The 18,774-nt window shown below is 39.5% G+C and overlaps 1 protein-coding gene across 2 annotated transcripts in view; it reads left to right on the top strand.

Annotated features, from left to right (window-relative positions):
- Window positions 1–18,774, top strand: part of LOC100562670 (uncharacterized) — a 60,224-nt gene that overhangs the window by 30,649 nt on the left and 10,801 nt on the right. The window contains exon 4 of one of the 2 annotated variants that reach the window (XM_003217367.3): window positions 9,912–9,965. The exons of the other annotated variant lie outside the window; for it this stretch is intronic. Coding sequence (XP_003217415.1) covers window positions 9,912–9,965 — 54 coding nt within the window. The remainder of the gene's footprint in view (window positions 1–9,911; window positions 9,966–18,774) is intronic. 2 annotated transcript variants of the gene reach the window in all.

The following is an 18,774-nucleotide window of genomic DNA, read 5'->3' on the forward strand; positions in this document are numbered from 1 at the left end:
GGCCTACCTGCCACACACACACACACACACTCTTTCCAAGAAGAGTGTGCGTGTAGCGTGTAGGCCCAAATGTGCAGGCCTGCCAGGGCATTTCTGGGCCTGCATGGTTGCGGAGCAAGGCTGCTGGCAAATGCGATAGAGGGCAAGCCCCGGCAAGCCGCCAGCAAACACAGTGCATTCCAGCCCCGCTCCAAGGATCCCACCGTGGGTCTGCCCCTAGCTCCGACGAAGAGACCTCAGCAGCAGTGGTACAAAGTAGGTTTCCCAATTGGATGGGGAAAAGATAGCAGCCCTAAAACTGAGGGGAAGGGGAGCATGGGAAGCTCACCCATTGTTGATAGTGAGACAAAAATATTCGTTTTTTGGATTTGGGACAAAAGAGCTCATTCAGAAAGGCTTCCGTTTTCGTAAGCGGCTCTCGAAAACAAAAACGAGGCATACAAATGAAACAAACAGAAACTGATAGCAATCCTATACAAATGCATGAGACTAGTCTTTACTCAATTCTAGTCCCCAAATGTTATTTAATGACAACTCTGATCACTTTTGGTTATATCTGCCATGTGGACGGAAGATAATGGGAATTGCAGTCCCACAACACTTATGACTCTGAGGTTGCGAAAAGGTTAGACATATTAAAGTCAGGCATATCCACAAGCCTTATATCTAAATTCAAACCCTACTATCCTGACTAAACAGATCAAACTTCAGGCTTTCAGATGTTACTGTATCTCAACTCCCATCAGCTCTATCATCGAAGAGCACAGAGTTGTCATCCAGCATCTGGAGGGCCACATAAAATGACATGGCGGGCCAGATTCAGCCCACGGCCCTTTCGTTTGACACATGTGGCTTGGAGTGTTGACTTGAACTGATGATACGTTTCAAGGTTCTTCTTTGAATATTCAGAATGAATGAGAGACTGTCAGTATTGTGTAATAACATACTGATAATACTGCTCAAGGCTTGCTGTGATTGCAATGCAACCTCCAGAGTGTTAGATTGGTTTTAGAAAACACATACTATCCTTTTAAAGAATCTGATTGGTCTTTTACACCTTCCCTTCTAGAAAAGACCAAAATGAGTCTTTTTCTGTCCCATAAAACCTGTTTCAGAAGCAGGCTGTTGCAGTCACTGTTCTTTGCTTTTTATTTTGGACACACTGAAGACACATTTGTGGATTGAGAGGGTTCTTTGGAACATCTCCTTTAGTGAGACATAGTTCTCCTAGCACCAGCCAGCCGCCCTTGGGCTGTTGCATTCTCCATCAGTTGCGGCCTCCAAGAACTCTTTCTTTCTCTCTGGCCTGCTTTGGGTTACCACATGTTGAGTAGTCGGTGGCATCCCATCAAGCAGACGCCCTGTAACTGTAGCATGGCTCACAATAGCTACTTTGTGCTGTGGTCTGACCTCATTCATCTACCACGCTGCAGCTGCTTCTCTTCCTTAGGCAGGCATTAACCCTCCACACGGTGTATGCCAAGCACAAGAATTAGTAGGGAGCATTTCCCTTTTGTTTCAGTACTGGCTCTCTTTCTTGGTAGAGTTTGTCCCTGTCCCTAACAGCTGACTTTGAAGGGAGAAGTTTAGGCCCCGTGAACCTGGAAAGGCAGTTGTTACAGTATGAGACAATGGAGTTTTTCCATGCTGGCTTTCATAGAATCATAAGAGATGGAAGACACCATAAAGGCCATCTAGTCCAATTCCCTGCCAAGTAGGAACACCCAATCAAAGCACTCCTGACAGATAGCCATACAACCTCTGCTTAAAAACCTCCAGAGAAGGAGACCCCATCATGCTCAGAAGAGGCAGTATATTGCACTGTTGAATATCTCTTACCCTCAGGAAGTACAGTACTTCCTAATGTTTAGGTGGAATACCTTTTCCTGCCATTTGAATCCATTGTGCTGTGCTCTAGCTACTAGAGCTATAGAAAACAAGTTTTTCTTAATGTGGCTTATTCTTAAAACAGAGGAATATCATTAGTGATGATAAATATATGACATGAGTAGAGCAGAAGTTCAGCAAGGTGTACCAATGGTGCGCGCTCTGGGGCCCATCTGCACTACACAGTGATAGTGTTATTATTCCGCTTTAAACTGACAGGCGGAATCCTAGAATTTATAGTTTTGAGACGGACATTTAGAACAGTGGTTCTCAACCTTCGTAATGCCATGACCCCTTAATACAGTTCCTCGTGTTGTGGTGACCCCCCCCTACCATAAAATTATTTTTGCTGCTACTTCATAGGTGTAATTTACTACTGTTATGAATTGTAATGTATCTCTCTGATATGCAGGATGTATTTTCACCCACCACATTTGGCACAAATACCTGATACGTCCAAATTTGAATACTGGTGGCATTGGGGAGGATTGATTTTGTCATTTGGGATTTGTAATTCACCTACAATCAAAGAGTATTCTGAACTCTACCAACGATGGAATTGAACTAAACGTGGCTCACAGAACTCCCATGACCTGCAGAAAATACTGGAAGGGTTTCGTGGGCATTGACCTTGATTTTTGGAGTTGTAGTTCATCTACATCAAAACTTCTCTGCCAAAAGGGTTCCTAAGACCATCAAAAATCTGTGTTTTCTGATGGTCTTTGGCGACCTCTCTGGCACCTCCCTTGCGCCCCCCCCCCCCCAGGGTCCCAACCCCCAGGTTGAGAAATGCTGATTTAGAATGATCACTCAGAGAGCTTTGGTGCCATAACAAGATACAAACCCCAGTGTTCCATAGGATATCACTATGGAGATATCTGGGAACATCACAGTATTTCTAATGTTTAATGTGAATGGATCCTCACTCCCAGAATTTCCCTTTGATTGCTTATGTGTTTTGAGTATAAGTACTGGAATAAGTTTCAGAAAATGGCTGTCTTTTCCCCTTATTTGTATGCAATGTTCTTACTACAGATAATAGTGACCCCCAGTTATGCGTATAGTGTGCTAAGTACTTCAGCACTTGTGTGTATGTGACCTATCATCATCATTGTCATCATTATTAATTTTGTCATTATTAATTTATTGCTACTCAGCCTATTATAGCTCTCAAGGTAAAGCATACTGGGTGAAATGTTATTTTAAAACAAAATTTTAAAGAATAGTTTTTAAAGCACATTAAAATAGTTACCAAAGCCAACATTTTTAAGGACATAAGAAACATTGTAGTTTTGGTTGCAGCACCGCAGTGGGACTGGACTCCACTGGAGGAAACGTGAAATCCCCTTGGAAGGAGTTCTATAACTGATATGATCTCTGGCTGGTGGAATATGCAACAGTCTCTATTTGAAATCTCAAATTTCAGGGAGACTTATGCGAGGAGACAGTCTTTTAGACACTGTGGTTCCAAACTGTTTATTAGTGGCAGCTAAAACTGTGAATAGAGTTTGAAAATAAATTGGAAGTCAATGTAGTTGCTATGAAGTCAGCAGTACTTGTTCTCTAAAGCAGTATTCTTAAACTTTTCGACTTGTGACCCATTTTGGCTCAAGAAATGTTTACATGATCCCGTGTATATAGGTAAATAAAATAGGTATAAAAATCAAACATTTAATAATTAATCAGCATTTGCAAGGCTTGGTGAACAGGGTAATTTTCCTTTTTATGAAGTATAGCTGAAGAATCTTCTGTAAACACTGCACAACAGGTTCATAGAAATGTCTAAAAATCCATTATGTGACATTCAAAAAACCTTTACTGCTGCCAATTTTTTTGTGACCCAAACCTTGAGCTAAGGGGACCCCATTTGATTCGGAATGCATAGTTTAAGAAGCAGTGCTCTCAAGGAGAAATCCGACTTAACCTTTTTGCAGCAGCTTCCAAACATTTTCAAAGGCAGCAATGTATAGAAGGTGTTATGGGAGTCTCACTGGGAAACCAATGGGGCCATGAACCAGTGTGGCCAAATCTGCCTCTCTAGAAAGCCACAGTTAGCACACCAGCAAAGCTGAGCAAAGGTACTCATTGCTACACAGCCATGTAGATTTCCAGACGCAGTGTTAGGTCTAAGGGCACTCTAAGACTGTGAATCCGATCTTTGAGAGAGAATGCAATTCTAATCAGAACTGGTGGTAATCCCAAACTGAGATTACCACCACAGACTAACAGTGATTCAGGACTGCTTCAGCCTCCCAAGCATCTACTCCTAAATAGCAGGAGAAGGAAATCTTGAGACATCAGTATCAGCAACATAGTGGTAAGATGAACCACACAACTCCACCAGTGGTTTCATCTAGAACAGTGGCTCCCAACCTTTGGTCCTCTAGGTCAGTGGTTCTCAACCTGTGGGTCTCCAGATGTTTTGGCCTTCAACTCCCAGAAATCCTAATAGCTAGTAAACTAGCTGGGATTTCTGGGAGTTGTAAGCCAAAACACTTGGGGATTTCTGGGAATTGAAATCTAAATTAACGAGAGGACCAAAGGTTGGGGACCACTGATCTAGAAGCTTAAATAAGCCCTGAGCCTTGTGGTATTGGGACATGCTTAGAGACTTAGGGATAAACATTAGTCAGCCAATACTGCCTTCCTAAAAGGTTCAGGCCCAAGAACCATGTCAGTCAAATGGCCAACATGGAAACCATGGTTTGTGGCATCAAATGCTTATGGAAAGTTCAAAAGAATCAACAGTGATGACTCCTCTCTGTCCACTTTCATGTGTTGTTCACCTATCAGTGTTGACAGTTATTTCTCTGTTAAAACCAGGACTGATCCAGATTGGAACGGATCCACTTACAGGCATAAATCAAAGCTTCTGATAAAAACCTCGCTTTTGCAAAGTCTCTTGTTTACTGCTCATCCCTCTTTCCTGTGCACTGTTTAACTAAAAGTTTGGGAGTTTCTTTTAATTTATTATTTTTTTAGCAGCATTGGCATTGGGACAGCGGCTAAAGACAGTTGTCCCAAGACACTATAGACTTTTAGCATTAATTTGCAGTAATATTACTGCAGTATAGAATGCAATAAAACTTCTGATAGGGAAGAATAGGAGTCTGTCTTGGCTTTTTTAAATGAGAAAGCCAAACAGCAATTGGCTCAAATTCTTTACTGCACGTATGTGAACATCCTCCCTGGGTGCATGTTGGAAGCAGTTTTCAGAATATCCCTTTTAATCTGACTTGGTAGTTTGATTTCACATGTGCATATTGCTAGTTTTGAATAAAAAGCTGAAACTGTTGAACTGCTCTTTTTTGTGGTGTAGGGGCCTATCTCTATTTTTTCCTATTTTTTCTGCCCAATGCCAATTTTTCTGTTAATGCTTAGGAAGTAACTGAGGTATACTTGTAATCCACTTCACCCTAGAGATGTGTTAATCCTTTATATCCAGACTTTCTTTTAAAAGAATTAGACTATGATCAAAAGTTATTTAGAGTGCTGGGATCCAACAAATGCTTTTTTAAGTGCTTTTTTTCTAAAGTGTTGAAATAGACATTCACAATCTCATCAACCAGCTGGCCAGCAGTACTATTGAGCTTGATGTTTTCCAAATAAAACTCAGTAGATCTTCTGTACTTATATAAACCATCTGGTCTTCATTACCTATAGATAAAAGTGATGTAAGCATGTATATGTGTATCTCCATTTAGTTCAAATGACACATCTAAATGTAAACTAGAAGCAAACAACAAAATGTTTTATATTTAGCACACCTGAAGGCTAAAAGTGGACAAAAATCCACCTGCTTAAGTAAATCTTGACCCATTCCTGTATTGGAGCCATCTGAAGTCTATCCAGAAGTTTCATTTCAGCTGGGATTTGTTTGGTTAGCTTTTTAGTTATCTTTTTAGTTATCTCTCAGCATGACTACCTTGTAAAGTGTTTGCTTTGGTCAAGCAAGCACTTTTCTTGGAAAGCTTCCTTCATTTCTCCAATAATACTGCTTTTGTTCTGGTTTCCTTCAAGTTGGCCTTTCCCCCCAGCACAGTTGCTGTGGACAGGATTGTTAAAAAAAAACAGGCTTTTCTTGAAAGTATTGCTGTTGTTCTACTTTCAAAGTAATATCAATTTAGCTGAGCAGGTAGGCTATTTTCAGTTTATATGTCAATGTTTCTGTTGCTTGATACCCATGTGCTATGCTTTGTGCAGCTGCTAGAGCAGCAGGTCTAGAGATACCAGCCACCTAATCTCTCATCTTACTGTAAAAGCCTGTGAGAGCCATTTAAAATTGTGCTGTAAAAGTCATCATTCGGTGCTGGGTTTCTGTTTGATCATTTTGCCTTAATGAGCAGAAAACTGATCTTACCTTTGACATACTGAATTTACAAACAGAATTAGGGTCCCATCTTGTGAATGACAAGGTTTTTCTGTTTTTAGTCAGGAGTATAATGTGCAGTGAATGTGGAAGCCTGATTGTACTTCCCCAAAAGCCCCAAGCAGCTTAGAATATCCCATCAGCATATATACCGATCACAATATATTACTGGAATAGAAAAGGCTTTGCCTGTTGACGAAGCATGTTCAGTTCCCAGAAGAAGTGAACTGTAGAGTGTGAGAGCAGTCATTGAAAAGGCTTTCTGTTACATATTTGAGAACCAAACATTGGAAAAATTATATTGGTTTATTGCTATAATTATAATCTATGCTGATGGGATATTCTAAGTTGCTTTTGGGGCATTTGGGGAAGTATAGTCAGGATTCCACATTCACTGGGGTTAGGTGCACAGGATCCCCATGAAAGTAAAAAACCACGAATAAATACATTTCTATTTTTTTTATCTGAGAGAGAACTTTTAAAGAAATTTTTAGATCTTCCATGTGACTTCTTTCAGCTTGAAGAGTGTGTGAGTAGCGTTGAACAATGAAGCACAATTTATTTTTTACGACCACTTATAAACATAGTACCTGTGGCTAATATTACTGTCATAAGGTAACAATTATAACTTTGTAACAATTTCAAATAGTCACATATTGTCCAATCACTTAAAAAAATCCATCTGTGTGACTGTCTAGTCATTTACCAACACAGACATACTTAACGTCTACTATTACTGTAGCTGCTCCATTTTGATAATACATTGATACACATTAATATCTGCTATTCTAAAAATTGCTTCAGTGTTTCATCTACAACATTCCGTTCTTGAATGGACTTTAAAAATATGCACTGGGTTGCTACAAAATTGCTCATTTTTATTTTTGTTCTTATGCATAAATAGCTGGTTAATTTTCTTGAAAGTGCAACTAATCATATGCTGTACTGTTCTGTGAAATAAACATCTGTGGGCATTTTTCAAGTGGTGGCAACTTCCGCTCTTACAAGGAGATGTGTAAGAAACGATTGATTGAAGTACACAATACTGAGAGATCATACCTAGGATCGTTTGACCCATTTATTCTTCCTTCAAAACCAGCACATATCTTGTGTTCTGCCTAAGATTGCCAAGTTTCTACATCCTCTGTGATACTATACCTTTAACAGAAGTTGAACCTATCTCTGACCATTCTATGAAAAACTTCCTTGATAATCTCCCTTTCCCACCCATCACTTTGTTTTTAAATACTGTATATAGAAAGATAGAACTTCCGTCAATTAATTTTTCATCTCCATGGATGAGACTTATAGTTTAATAAATTCTTGCTCTAAATCTGTGAACTCTTGAGTTCCTGTCTTGTGAATCTTAGCAGATGCAGTTCTGTTGAACAGTATGGCTATAGGGAAAGGACTTTGGGGTGTGTTCTGGGTAAAATTTTGAGGTTATTGGCACATGTACACACCGTGCACATAATTTAGTTTGAAAATAGTAATTTTAGAAAGGTGAAAATGACTTTTCAGATGCTTGCAGATGATAGAAAATGAGCAGATGCAGCCTATGCAGAAGGTCTCCCTCTTAAAGTAATTTTCTATAAAAGAAGGAACAGGGATTTTCCTCATTCATATCTACTAGATTTGGATGTCAGTCTTTCTGAAATTTCCTGTACAGGCAGAATTAGGAAATAGTAATGTTCTACTACACTGTGTGTACATGTGTATATATATGTGCCTTCAAGTTTTCTGTCTACTTATGGCGAGTCTGTACTGTTTTCTTAGACAAGGAAAACTTGGAAGTGGTTTTGCCAGTTCCTCCCTCTGAAATATAGCCAGAAGGACCTGTTATTTGTTGGTATCCTGCCATCTAAGTACTAAACAAGGCTGGCTCTGCTTAATTTCCAAGATCCGTAGGTTGTAGTCCCTTTCGGGTATTTACGAAATCCCTCTGAAGTATTATTTTCATGACTTGCATTTAGGAAAGTTAGGGGATATTGCACACTATTATTATTATTATTGATTTACCGGTACATAATTCTGTGAGAACCAGCTGTTACATGACAAAGTAATGGTCATCCTCACCATAGAAATTTCAAGGCACATCAGTGGTTTTGTGGGGATGATAGGATATGTGTGTAAGATCTAATGTCGTTCTATACCATTTTCCTTCTTTACTTCAAAATATCCGTGGACTGGGACATAGAAGTTAGGACAACTCAAAAACATATTGCTGAGCTTGCCCAGTAAATGCCTGTCCTATGACACCTTTTGCAAAAGCACTGGGAACAAAGCCCAAGTTTGTTTTATAGGCATTCCCAGGGAATTATGTTCCAAGTTGGCTTTTGTAAACAGAGGCTAGGGAGCAGGCTGCCTCCACACTAATGTATCATGTCTGAAAATACTTTTTTTTTCATTTGAGGAGCTAAAGGAATGATGTCATTTCTCTGGTGTAGGTTTGTCCATGGATTTGGTTGTGTTCCACTCTTTAAAATCATCTTAAATTGGTTGTCAGCAACAACCAATTGTGGCAACAAAATCCATAACTTGAATCTTCTACCTTGTTATTCCATAAGATGATGTCAGTTTCAAGTCTTATAAAAGTGGAAGAAAGCTTTCTGTTTTTCAACTTTTTCCATGACATGCATAACTTTTATGCACCTCTGTTATATGACTTTTCCCCTCATTTCACACTCCAACTTAATAGCCTTAGACATTGTAATCTCCTTTTCCTTTGTGGCTAGTAAAAGAATACGAAATCTGTCCTGGATGCAATTTGGGGACTGCGTTAGGAGTGTGCAATACACCATGTACAATGTTCTTTTAAAATACAAAAACAGAAAAAGTTTTGTTCTTGTTCCTAAATATTCTTCAGATCTCCTTTGCCCATACCAAATGTAAAAAATGGAAACTGTAGTTCAAAGCAGATATTCTGGATTTTATATGGCAGTGTAGGTGGGGCCTATGAGTGAAAAAAACAGAGGAAAGAAAGAAGGGGAAAAAAGTTGGCAGAGAAGGTGAAAGAAAGGAAAAGGAAGGAAAGAAAGGAAGAAAGAAAAAGGGAGCAGTAAGGAAGGAGAAAAGAAAAGGGGAAAAGGTATTGGGGAAGAAAGAAAAAGAAGGAAAGAGAAAGGGAGCGAGAGAAAGGACAGAAACAAAGACTGAGGGAAGGTCAGGAAAGAAGGAAGGAAGGAGAAAATGAAAAGAATGAAATGGAAAATGGAGAAGATATAGAAGGGAAATGGAAGAGGGAAAGAAAAAGCCAAAAGCAAGTTGCAAACCCAGGCAATGCCAGATATAGATACGAGTCTGTTATAAAATGTAACAGCAACTACTGTTAGCTGGTAATGAGGAAACCGATCCCTTATGGGAAAATTTCTGGAAGCTCACAACTAAGATTGCTAACATTTACGCCTCTTAAAATTTCAAGTCCTGGAGAAGTTCATTCTTTCCATTTTGTACAGTAATGTCACTAGCTAGTCTTGCTAAACAGTTACCTGTTGTGCTGTTATTTTATGCCCAGCAACATCCTTTTACTTAAAAGATTATCTTGAATGCTTCTTCTCGGACTCCGGAATTGTTTATCACTAGAGATTTATGCAACTATGCTACTTATGTCTTGCATATCAGTGGCCCTTCTCCTAATATTCTACTTCCTTTTCAGAAAATGCTATTTAAGAAGAATTGTGGCGCAAAGACAAGAATCATCAAAATTCGTGTGAGTAGGCCATTTCTTGGTTGTTTTTCCTCCCTTACTTGACTGAGCCATGAAGGTTTTGGATAATGTGCTGTATCTAGACCCAAGGGGTGAGGAATTACATATTGAGCTTTGGTGGGTGGGCTTGGTGGAATCAACTTGTCTCAGCTTTGTCCACCCAGATATTTAGTACAACATCAGCCAAGATTTGGGGGATTGGGAAGAGGAACTGCTGACATCCATAAGAATTCTATCATGCTCATAAGGAGTCCATTTGTTCTAGCACTAACTTCAAGGGTTTGTACAGAACAGGATGCCTTTCTACAGCCTTTCTATTGAGTTGGCTGAGGTGATTTCAAGGTGGCATTGGATAACCTCAGGATCTTAAACCAATACTTTTTTTGCATCAAAAAGTAGGGCAGTCAGTAAAGTATAATGGACTTGTTGGTATCTAGGTGAAGGTGGCATATCTTGATTTTGGTCAGGCCTTTGATAAGATCCCTGATGAAGCTTTCAGAGGAAAGCTAGTAAAGTTTGGGCTAGGCAGTGCTACTGTTAGGTGGACTGGGAATTGGTTGACTGACTGAACTCAAAGGGGGCTTACCAATATTTCCTCTTCATTCTGGAGAAAAGTAATGAGTGGGGTGCTACAGGTTCTGTCTTGGATCCAGTGCTATTCAATATTTATATCAGTGACTTGGATGATGGAATAGAGGGCATGTTTATCAAATTTGCAGATGACACCAGATTGGGAGGGATAGCTAATACTCCAGAGGACAGGATCGGAATCCAAAATGACCTTAATGGTTTAGAGAGCTGAGTCACAACTAACAAAATGAATTTCAATGGGGATAAATGCAAGATACTATCCTTAGCGGGGTAGGATGGATGGCAATTGGCTTGAAATGGTAATGTGAAAGGGATTTAGAATTGGTAGACCATTAGCTGAACACGAGTCAACAGTGTGATGCCAGTGCAATTTTAGGCTACATCAATAGAAAAATAGTGCTAGGGAGGGAAATCATAGTCCCACCTCATCTGGAATACTGTGTCCGGTTCAGGGAATTACAATTTAAGAAGGATATTGAGAAGCTAGTACATGTCCAGAGAAAGGCAACCAAAATTATCAAAGATCTGAAAGACAAGCCTCATGAGGAACGACTGATGGGGCTGGGTGTGTTTAGCTTGGAGAAAAGAAGGTTGAGAGGGGGACACAATAGCCATGTTTAAATATTTGAAAGGATGTCATATTGAGGAGGGGCAAGATTGTTTCCTGTTGCTCTGGAAAAACTAAGATATGGAGCAATGGATTCAAGATGCATGAAAAGATATTTAACCTAAACATTAGGAAGAACTTCTTGATGGTTATAGCTGTTCAATAGTGGAGTATGCTGCCTTGGAGTTTGGTGAAGTGTCCTTCTCAAGAGATTATTAGGCAGAGGATGGATGGCCATTGATTGGTGGTGCTTTGATTGTGTATTCCTGCATGATAGGGGTTGGACTGGGTGGGCTCTATAATCCTATTATTCTTTCTATTTTGTACACTGGACACTACATAGAGGCACATGCATCTATCCCAGAAAACTGAATTTTGTTGCTCTTTAATCTGGGATTTTTGCTGGGATCCATTTGGGAAAGAAGAAGCTAAAGAAAGGGGGCAGGGATCTTGAGTTTAGAAAAGACATAGAAAGACAAGCAAGAAAGGGGGGGGGGGGGTTGGTGGGATAGATGAGAAATTGGGGTTATAGAATTAATGTAGGTGTTTCCTTCTCTTCCATGTTCAAAGACTGGGGATAAAGGCAGTAAAATCACATAATTATTTATCATGTTTTCACCTAATAGCTTCATTGTAAATTTTTAACTTAAATTGCAGTTTAATATAAGCAATTATAGTTAGTTTCTTGCATTCTAATTCAATGCAGTTTGATTATTAGATTTAATTATTTGATTATTTAGCTTATTAAAGGTTAAAGACAATAACCCTTTTCTGCTAAATGTCCTATATCTGATAATGTTGGGCTAAACAGATCATAGGTCTGATCCAGCAATACACTCCTTATGTAGAAGGAAATGGGTTGTTATGTCTATTTGCCTGCTATATCGTTTATTAGAACTTGAAATTTTCAATGTAAACACTATATAAAATTATATTCACATCTTTCTGGCTTTGAGTGTTTGAGGAGTTCTCTTTCTGCAAGTTGCTTTTAGGTTTTCTCTCCTTCTCTTTCCCTCTCTCTTTCACACACCAAATTATCAGTGAACTGTTTCCCATATCTATTGGCATTGATGAATGAGACTTGTTTTACACATATATCTTAAGCTTTGAGGATTCTAGTCTTGAGACAAAAAAGCTATAAATAAATGAGTCAAAAAGGCAATGTTTCCAGTAAGTACTCTAGTAAACTGTGTCCAGAGAAACCTCAATATTCCAAAGTTCTGGCTATTTATATAATAGTTAATGAGAGAATTGTCTTTCTGTAAAAGCAATTGCTATATGCGGGAATACTGCATGTGGGAAAACACAGGCTAAGTGAAACCACAGTATGTAGAAAACCACAGAATAAGTGCAGATTATTGTAACCCTAATAACTCAAATTCTGTTCCAGACAACATTTGTACAAAACTTTGGGATTAAGCTCTTGATCGCTGAGATAATTGCTTTTCTCATTTCCCTCCCTTGAGCTCTCCAAAGCCAAAACTGTTTCCAAAGAGGCTTGCATAAATCTCAATTAATTCAATGTTTTGTGTGCAGTTGCTTGGTACAGTATTGAACTCTATATCTGGAGGAACAATTTATGGCTATAATGTGTGTGTGTGCCTTTAAATTGACTGTCAACTTAGGGTGATCCCATTAATTTCATAGGATATTCTTAGGCAAGGAATACTCAGAGATGGTTTTGCTAGTTCCTTCTTCTGAAATATAGCCTAGAGCACCTGGCTTTTATTGGTGGTGTCCCATCCAACTACTAACAAGGATGATCTTCCTTAGCCTACATGATCAGATGGGATCTGTTGCTTTTAGTGAATGCAGGCTCTTTTTGTCCATAGTATAGGTTGAGTACCCCTTAGCCAGAATTTTGATATTCAACATACTCCAAAATATGAAATTATTCACATGGATGGCTGAAATAGAGACACATTTGTTTTCTGATGACTCCATGTAGGTAAACTTTGTATAAGATTACTTTTACATTGTGTGCAATAGTTTTATAGGAAGCATAAATGAATTTTATTTTAGACTTGGGTCCCATGTGCAAGATACATCATTATGTAGGTATTCCAAAATAATCCAAAGCTTTCTAATCCCATTTGATATACAAAACTCATAACAAAACCAGTACAACAGAAAGGAGTAAGATTAGTGATCATTGAAATTAGCCAACTTTAAATATTTGAAAACTTTTTATGTAGGCACTGGGACAAATTTATAGTCTGTTGCTCCATAAGGTAGGGCCTGACAGGCACATTCATGTGCCAAGAAAGGTGGTTAAGGCTAAAGTTAGGACAAGCATCCTGACATTATGAGCTGTAAGGGTCTTTCTATACTGAGACTGCATGATCACCTATAAGAGATGCTGTACTGGCAAATTTTCTATGGCAGAGTTGGACAAAATCACCACTGAAGTTTCTTCCAACTCTGTGATCTTTTAGAACAGTGTTTCTCATCCTGGGGGTTTCTCAACCTGGGGGGGGGGCGCAAGGGGGGTTTCAGAGGGTTCACTAAAGTCCATCAGAAAACACATATTTTGATGGTTTTAGGAACCCACATTCCTCCAGTATTTTCTGTTGGTTATGGGGGTTCCGTGTGGGAAGTTTGGCCCAATTCTGTTGTTGGTGGGGTTCAGGGGGCTCTTTGTGTGTAGGTGAACTATAAATCCCAGAAACTCCCAAATGTCAAGGTCTATTTTCCCAAAACCCCACCAGTGCTCAAATTTTGAAGATTAATCCGTTTCTGTAAATTATGTGGGATTACCCTTGTATTTTGCTCTCTCCCTGCATGTTTTGAGTACAGAGCAATGTTGACAAAGTATGGAATCCTTTGTCTTCTAAACAAACCATCTGTCTAAGTTGCAGCAGACTTCATGTTATATGTACTACATGCAAGGGATGGTACAATCGTGATTGGTATATGTAAATCCACCAGAATGCAGGCCATATGGGAAACCCAGATAACTGAGGGCTTTGTTTGTTATTTTGTTGAAGAGAGTGGACTTTTGTGGTTTATTTGTGAATTGATGTTGCCATTACAATTTCTGGAGAGAAAGTCATTGAAATGCCACTTTTCAGTACTATCTACATTTTCCCAGAAGTCTTTGGGTGTTGGTACATTTTGGACATTGTTAGCCATTAATGAAATTCAGGAATGGGAGGCAAGAGAAAGGGCATCCTTTGTAGTCTGGGGGTGGGGAGTTGTGGATCACTGCTTCTCAGCTATACTTAGGAGAAATATCTGAGAGAGAAATGATGAATGTATTGCTTGCCTTTCTTGAATCAGTTAGTCAGTAGATGGACTACATTCTCCTTTTGTTTATGATACTTATGGATCTCTTGATCCTCTTTTCATTTATTGTGTTACACCCATGATTCTTATCCTTGGTCTTTACTAGCAAAGCAGTTTGTCCAGAGGCAATTCGTCCTGTGTAGGCATGTGTAGTACCAGTGCCAACAGCCTTGTTTTATACCAAGTGCTCTTTTAAAATTTTGTTCATTCTAAATGATAATATTATCTGTTTTAGCTTTCTTAGCCTATTGGAACTGCAACAACATCTGGAGCTGATGCAAATTTCAAGGCATCCAATGCTTTCAGACCCCCCCCCCCCCACACACACACACACTATGTACTAATGGCATAAGGCAGGCATTCATTCTCTCTATGGCAGAGCCCAAAGCTAGCATCTGATTTGCATTAGAAATATAGCCTACAAATATGTATAAACCCAGGTGCAGTAGGTCACAACTTTTGCTGGTTTAGGGGCCTATAACTCCCATGAAATTGGGGGGGGAAACATGAATTAAAAACTAGAGAGACAACCTTTTTATTTTCTATGGAAAGAATACTGTTTCCTGCACATAAAATTGTTTGCAAAAGGCCCACATGCAGATTTTGTACAGACCCAGCCCTAAACTATAAATCATCTTCAAAAACTGCTCAGTTTTCAAAAATCATCTTGCAGGAGTTTCTTATCTGTCAAGGATTCTTCCCATCAGATTATTCTGATACTTTTTTTTGGATTATTTTGAAATATTCTTTCAATTCCTCAGTATAGATTGCTGCATCTTATGCTCCTACAGTCAAAGACTTTCAGCAGCTTTCAAGAGAGGTGATTTTATCAGCGACCTCTTCACATGGGCTTTTTTTTGGTGACGGTGATGGGGTTTTTAAAGTTCAGCCACAGAGCCCAACGGCTCCTATCATACCCAGTACAACTATTTCAGGGACAGCTCCATGGCCAAACTGGAAAAAAAATCCCTGCTGCCAAAAATCAGCCGGCAGCGGATGACGGGAGCCTCCCCATCTTTCCATTAGGAAAGATGGGTCAAGCCGGATTTAGGAGGCTTCCCCGGTGTGGCGAGGCAGAGGGGAAGCCACAACAGTGGTTAATCTATGTGAAGAAACCAGTGATTTAACCTGGAACTTTTATTTACATGTTTTCTAGCCTGATCCCTGCTGTTAGTGCAGGCAATTCTGAGTTAGATGAACAGGATCAGAATTTGCATCATGAAGTCACATAAGGGCCCCATTTACACTATTGAATGCAGTTTGAAGCTAGATAAAAAAGGCCAGGAAAATGCACTAAAGAAAGTCCTTAACGCACATCAGTGCTCTGTTATTTGTGTCATTACCATCCGGGCCTCAGTTCTAAGATTTCCTTTGTAATAATTTGGACAGCAAAACCACTTTCTTCAATATTGGTTTGATACTCACTTAACTGGTCAGTGTAGTAGTTTTAACAGACCCTAGTGAGTGAGCTCCCAGAAGTTTAACTTTGTTAACTCTGAAAATTTAAGGGATTGATGAATACCAAAAATTCTTTGCTCTCCTACTTCTTTCTCATTGATGTTGAAAAGAGGATTCTTGGTTATATTGGTGACCTTGGGGTTCGCTTGCTCTCCAAAGGACCATGTGCTAATTTTCTGGGCTGTCATCCTTTCTGCCCTTAGATGTTCTAGCAAAATCCTGGCAGCCTTTTCATCTGATTGGCTTTACTACTGGCATGGCCTGCCCTGTCTTGCTTGTACTCCCACCCTGCCTCCAGGGAAGGCTTCGTGAAGTCTCTTAAACCTGGTGTTAACTTAATGCCAGAACTCTACTGTGGGTTGACTATCCCTTATCAAAAATGCTTGGGGCAGAGGTGCTTTGAATTTTGAATTTTTTGAGATATTGAAATACCTGTATTCGCATATACGTACATAATAAGATATTTTGGTGATGAGAACCAAGTTTAAACACGAACTTCATGTCTGCTTCATAGGCACCTTGTACACATCACTTGAAGGTAATGTTGTTTTATGAATTATCACAAAACAAAGGTGTCATTATCTCAGCTTCTCATGTGGACAATTTAGGATATTGAAATTTTGGATAAGGGATGCTCAACCTGTCATACAAATGTATTAAATAGCCCTCTTGCCCAAATGTATGAATGCTCTTGAATGCTAGCCAGCCGTTTTACATAGATGGCTTTGGTTTTGTTTTGTTTCTTTACAGCCAGCTGTTTTGACCAGGGTGCCCTTTTTTAAAAAAAGTAGCATAATAATATTAACAACAGCAGCAACTTTTTATTTGTTACCAGCCTTCACTTGCCACAAAGTTGAAGGTAGCCTTGCACTTTTAATCATACTATAGTAAGCCTTTGGAGTAAGAATCCATGGGTGTCAGACCCCTGGCAGCTGGGCACCAAGAACCATACACGGAGGCCAATCTCTATCTAATATCTTTATTAAGGAAATATATAAAAGCAATAAAAACAAGTGAAGAATATAGTTCAGAAGCAGACCTTTCAAATGAGGTCAAATATAGTCCAAAAATGTATTGTCCAATAAATGATATTAGAGTTCAAAGTTCTTTATCCAATACCGAAACACACACTATTGCCAAGCAATAGTGTGGGGAAATGTCAGAGTCTTAGAAGTCCAAGGAAGCTTGACAACAAGGCTGGAAATAGACTTGGTTCTTTGACAAGGTCCGTGACTAGAAACAAGGCAAACAGTGAAACTTGGAACAAGGTCCGTGGATAACAGCAAAGCAAGGCAGTACTTGAATTCTTGATCCGGGAAGCAAGGAACTGGGGTTACGAAGTCCACACACGATCTCACTCCTGAAGCAGCTCTGTTGACTCCGCAAAGAATCTCCCGCGTCAAACACCTATATTGGGTCTCGTTTTCCCGCCAACAATCTCTTTCCCTAGAGAACGAGAAGCGAAACCCAACTCTGTCCAGATGCAAGACTCCTTAGAATTTCCCAAGGGAAGCAGGCCTAATCAGCCTGTTGTTTGGCAGCGATCTGTAAACTCCTGCGATTTGCTTCTCTGACTCCTCTGTCTCTAGAGTAAGATTCCCTTCTGGGAAACGGAGGCGAGGAATGCCCAAGGTCTGTTTTACTGAATTCTTGAGGACAAACATCAACATCCGGCAGGTGAAAGGACTCCGGTTCTTGTTGAACCGGCGAAAACCCCCATGTTTTCATCTTCATCTGCCACGATAGCACTAGGAACAGGACTACAAGGCCCATGAGGCATCACAATGGGACTATAAGTAAGAGGACAAGGTGTAGGTTATATTTTCTTCCATCATGGATGTATCACGAGCTTCTGCTTCACCTCTCTATTCCAGAGAGTAGCCAAAACTAATTGCAGGGGTAGCAATTTTGACCAGAAACAGCTTGGAACAAAAAGTTAAGATCATTTCTATAGCTGTGATAATCAAAAATCAGTTCAAGTTAGAACACAGAAGGGATTTATAGACACAATGTCCTTTCCTCAATCAAGAAATGAAAGTAAATGCATTGCAGTACTGTTGTTTTTCCATGCAGGTTGACAGAAGAATTATCGATAATCAGCATCATTGATAACTGCATAACATTTCAATCTGAGATTCCTCACTCGAAACCTACATCAGGAAGTTTGTAGATGAAACACTTGATAACAAGCAATATATACAATGTGTCTATGAATCAGAAATGAAGTTCGTTTTTAAACTTGGTTCTCATCTCCAAAATACCTTTCTCTTGATGCTTGATCTGTCTGGTCATAGAGCAATGAAGCATTTGTTAATAAAAACACTGTGCCAGAAACAGGGGATTAGAAGGAAGAGGAGGAGGAGGAGGAAGAGAAGGGACTATCTTGATTTGGCATCAGTTAAGAACCCAAATCTAGCTAATTTTCTAGTAGACCTGGTTATGTGTAACAGAGCATAATGGTTCTCTTTGAAGAGCTTTTCAAAGAAGATAGGGTATTGTCTGGTTATCCCTTTGTGTAGTTGCCAGTGGCTGCCTGACAACTTTGTCAATATATTTGTGCTGTTTTCCCCATTAATGAGAACATTGATATGTTTACCTGACCTTTTCAAATGGAACCATCCCTAGCAACATTGCAGTAGTACAAAGAGAAGGCTGAGCAGTGTTTTCTCCTGTGTTTATGCAAGGCGAGGGCCTTTCTTTAACTGTTTTAAAGGTAGCAAAAAGAAAAACATTGGGATGCCAAACTTTCTAGGATGTGCCAGAATTTATTTTTTCAATTTCTCCATGTAAAGATCTTTACAAATGGGGTGCATCTTACAACCATGACTTTTTATCACTATGTTGGTGTTACTGAAATTAGTGTGCATCTTA

The sequence above is a fragment of the Anolis carolinensis genome, chromosome 1 (genome assembly GCF_035594765.1).
Source record: "Anolis carolinensis isolate JA03-04 chromosome 1, rAnoCar3.1.pri, whole genome shotgun sequence".
NCBI classification, from domain to species: domain Eukaryota; kingdom Metazoa; phylum Chordata; class Lepidosauria; order Squamata; family Dactyloidae; genus Anolis; species Anolis carolinensis.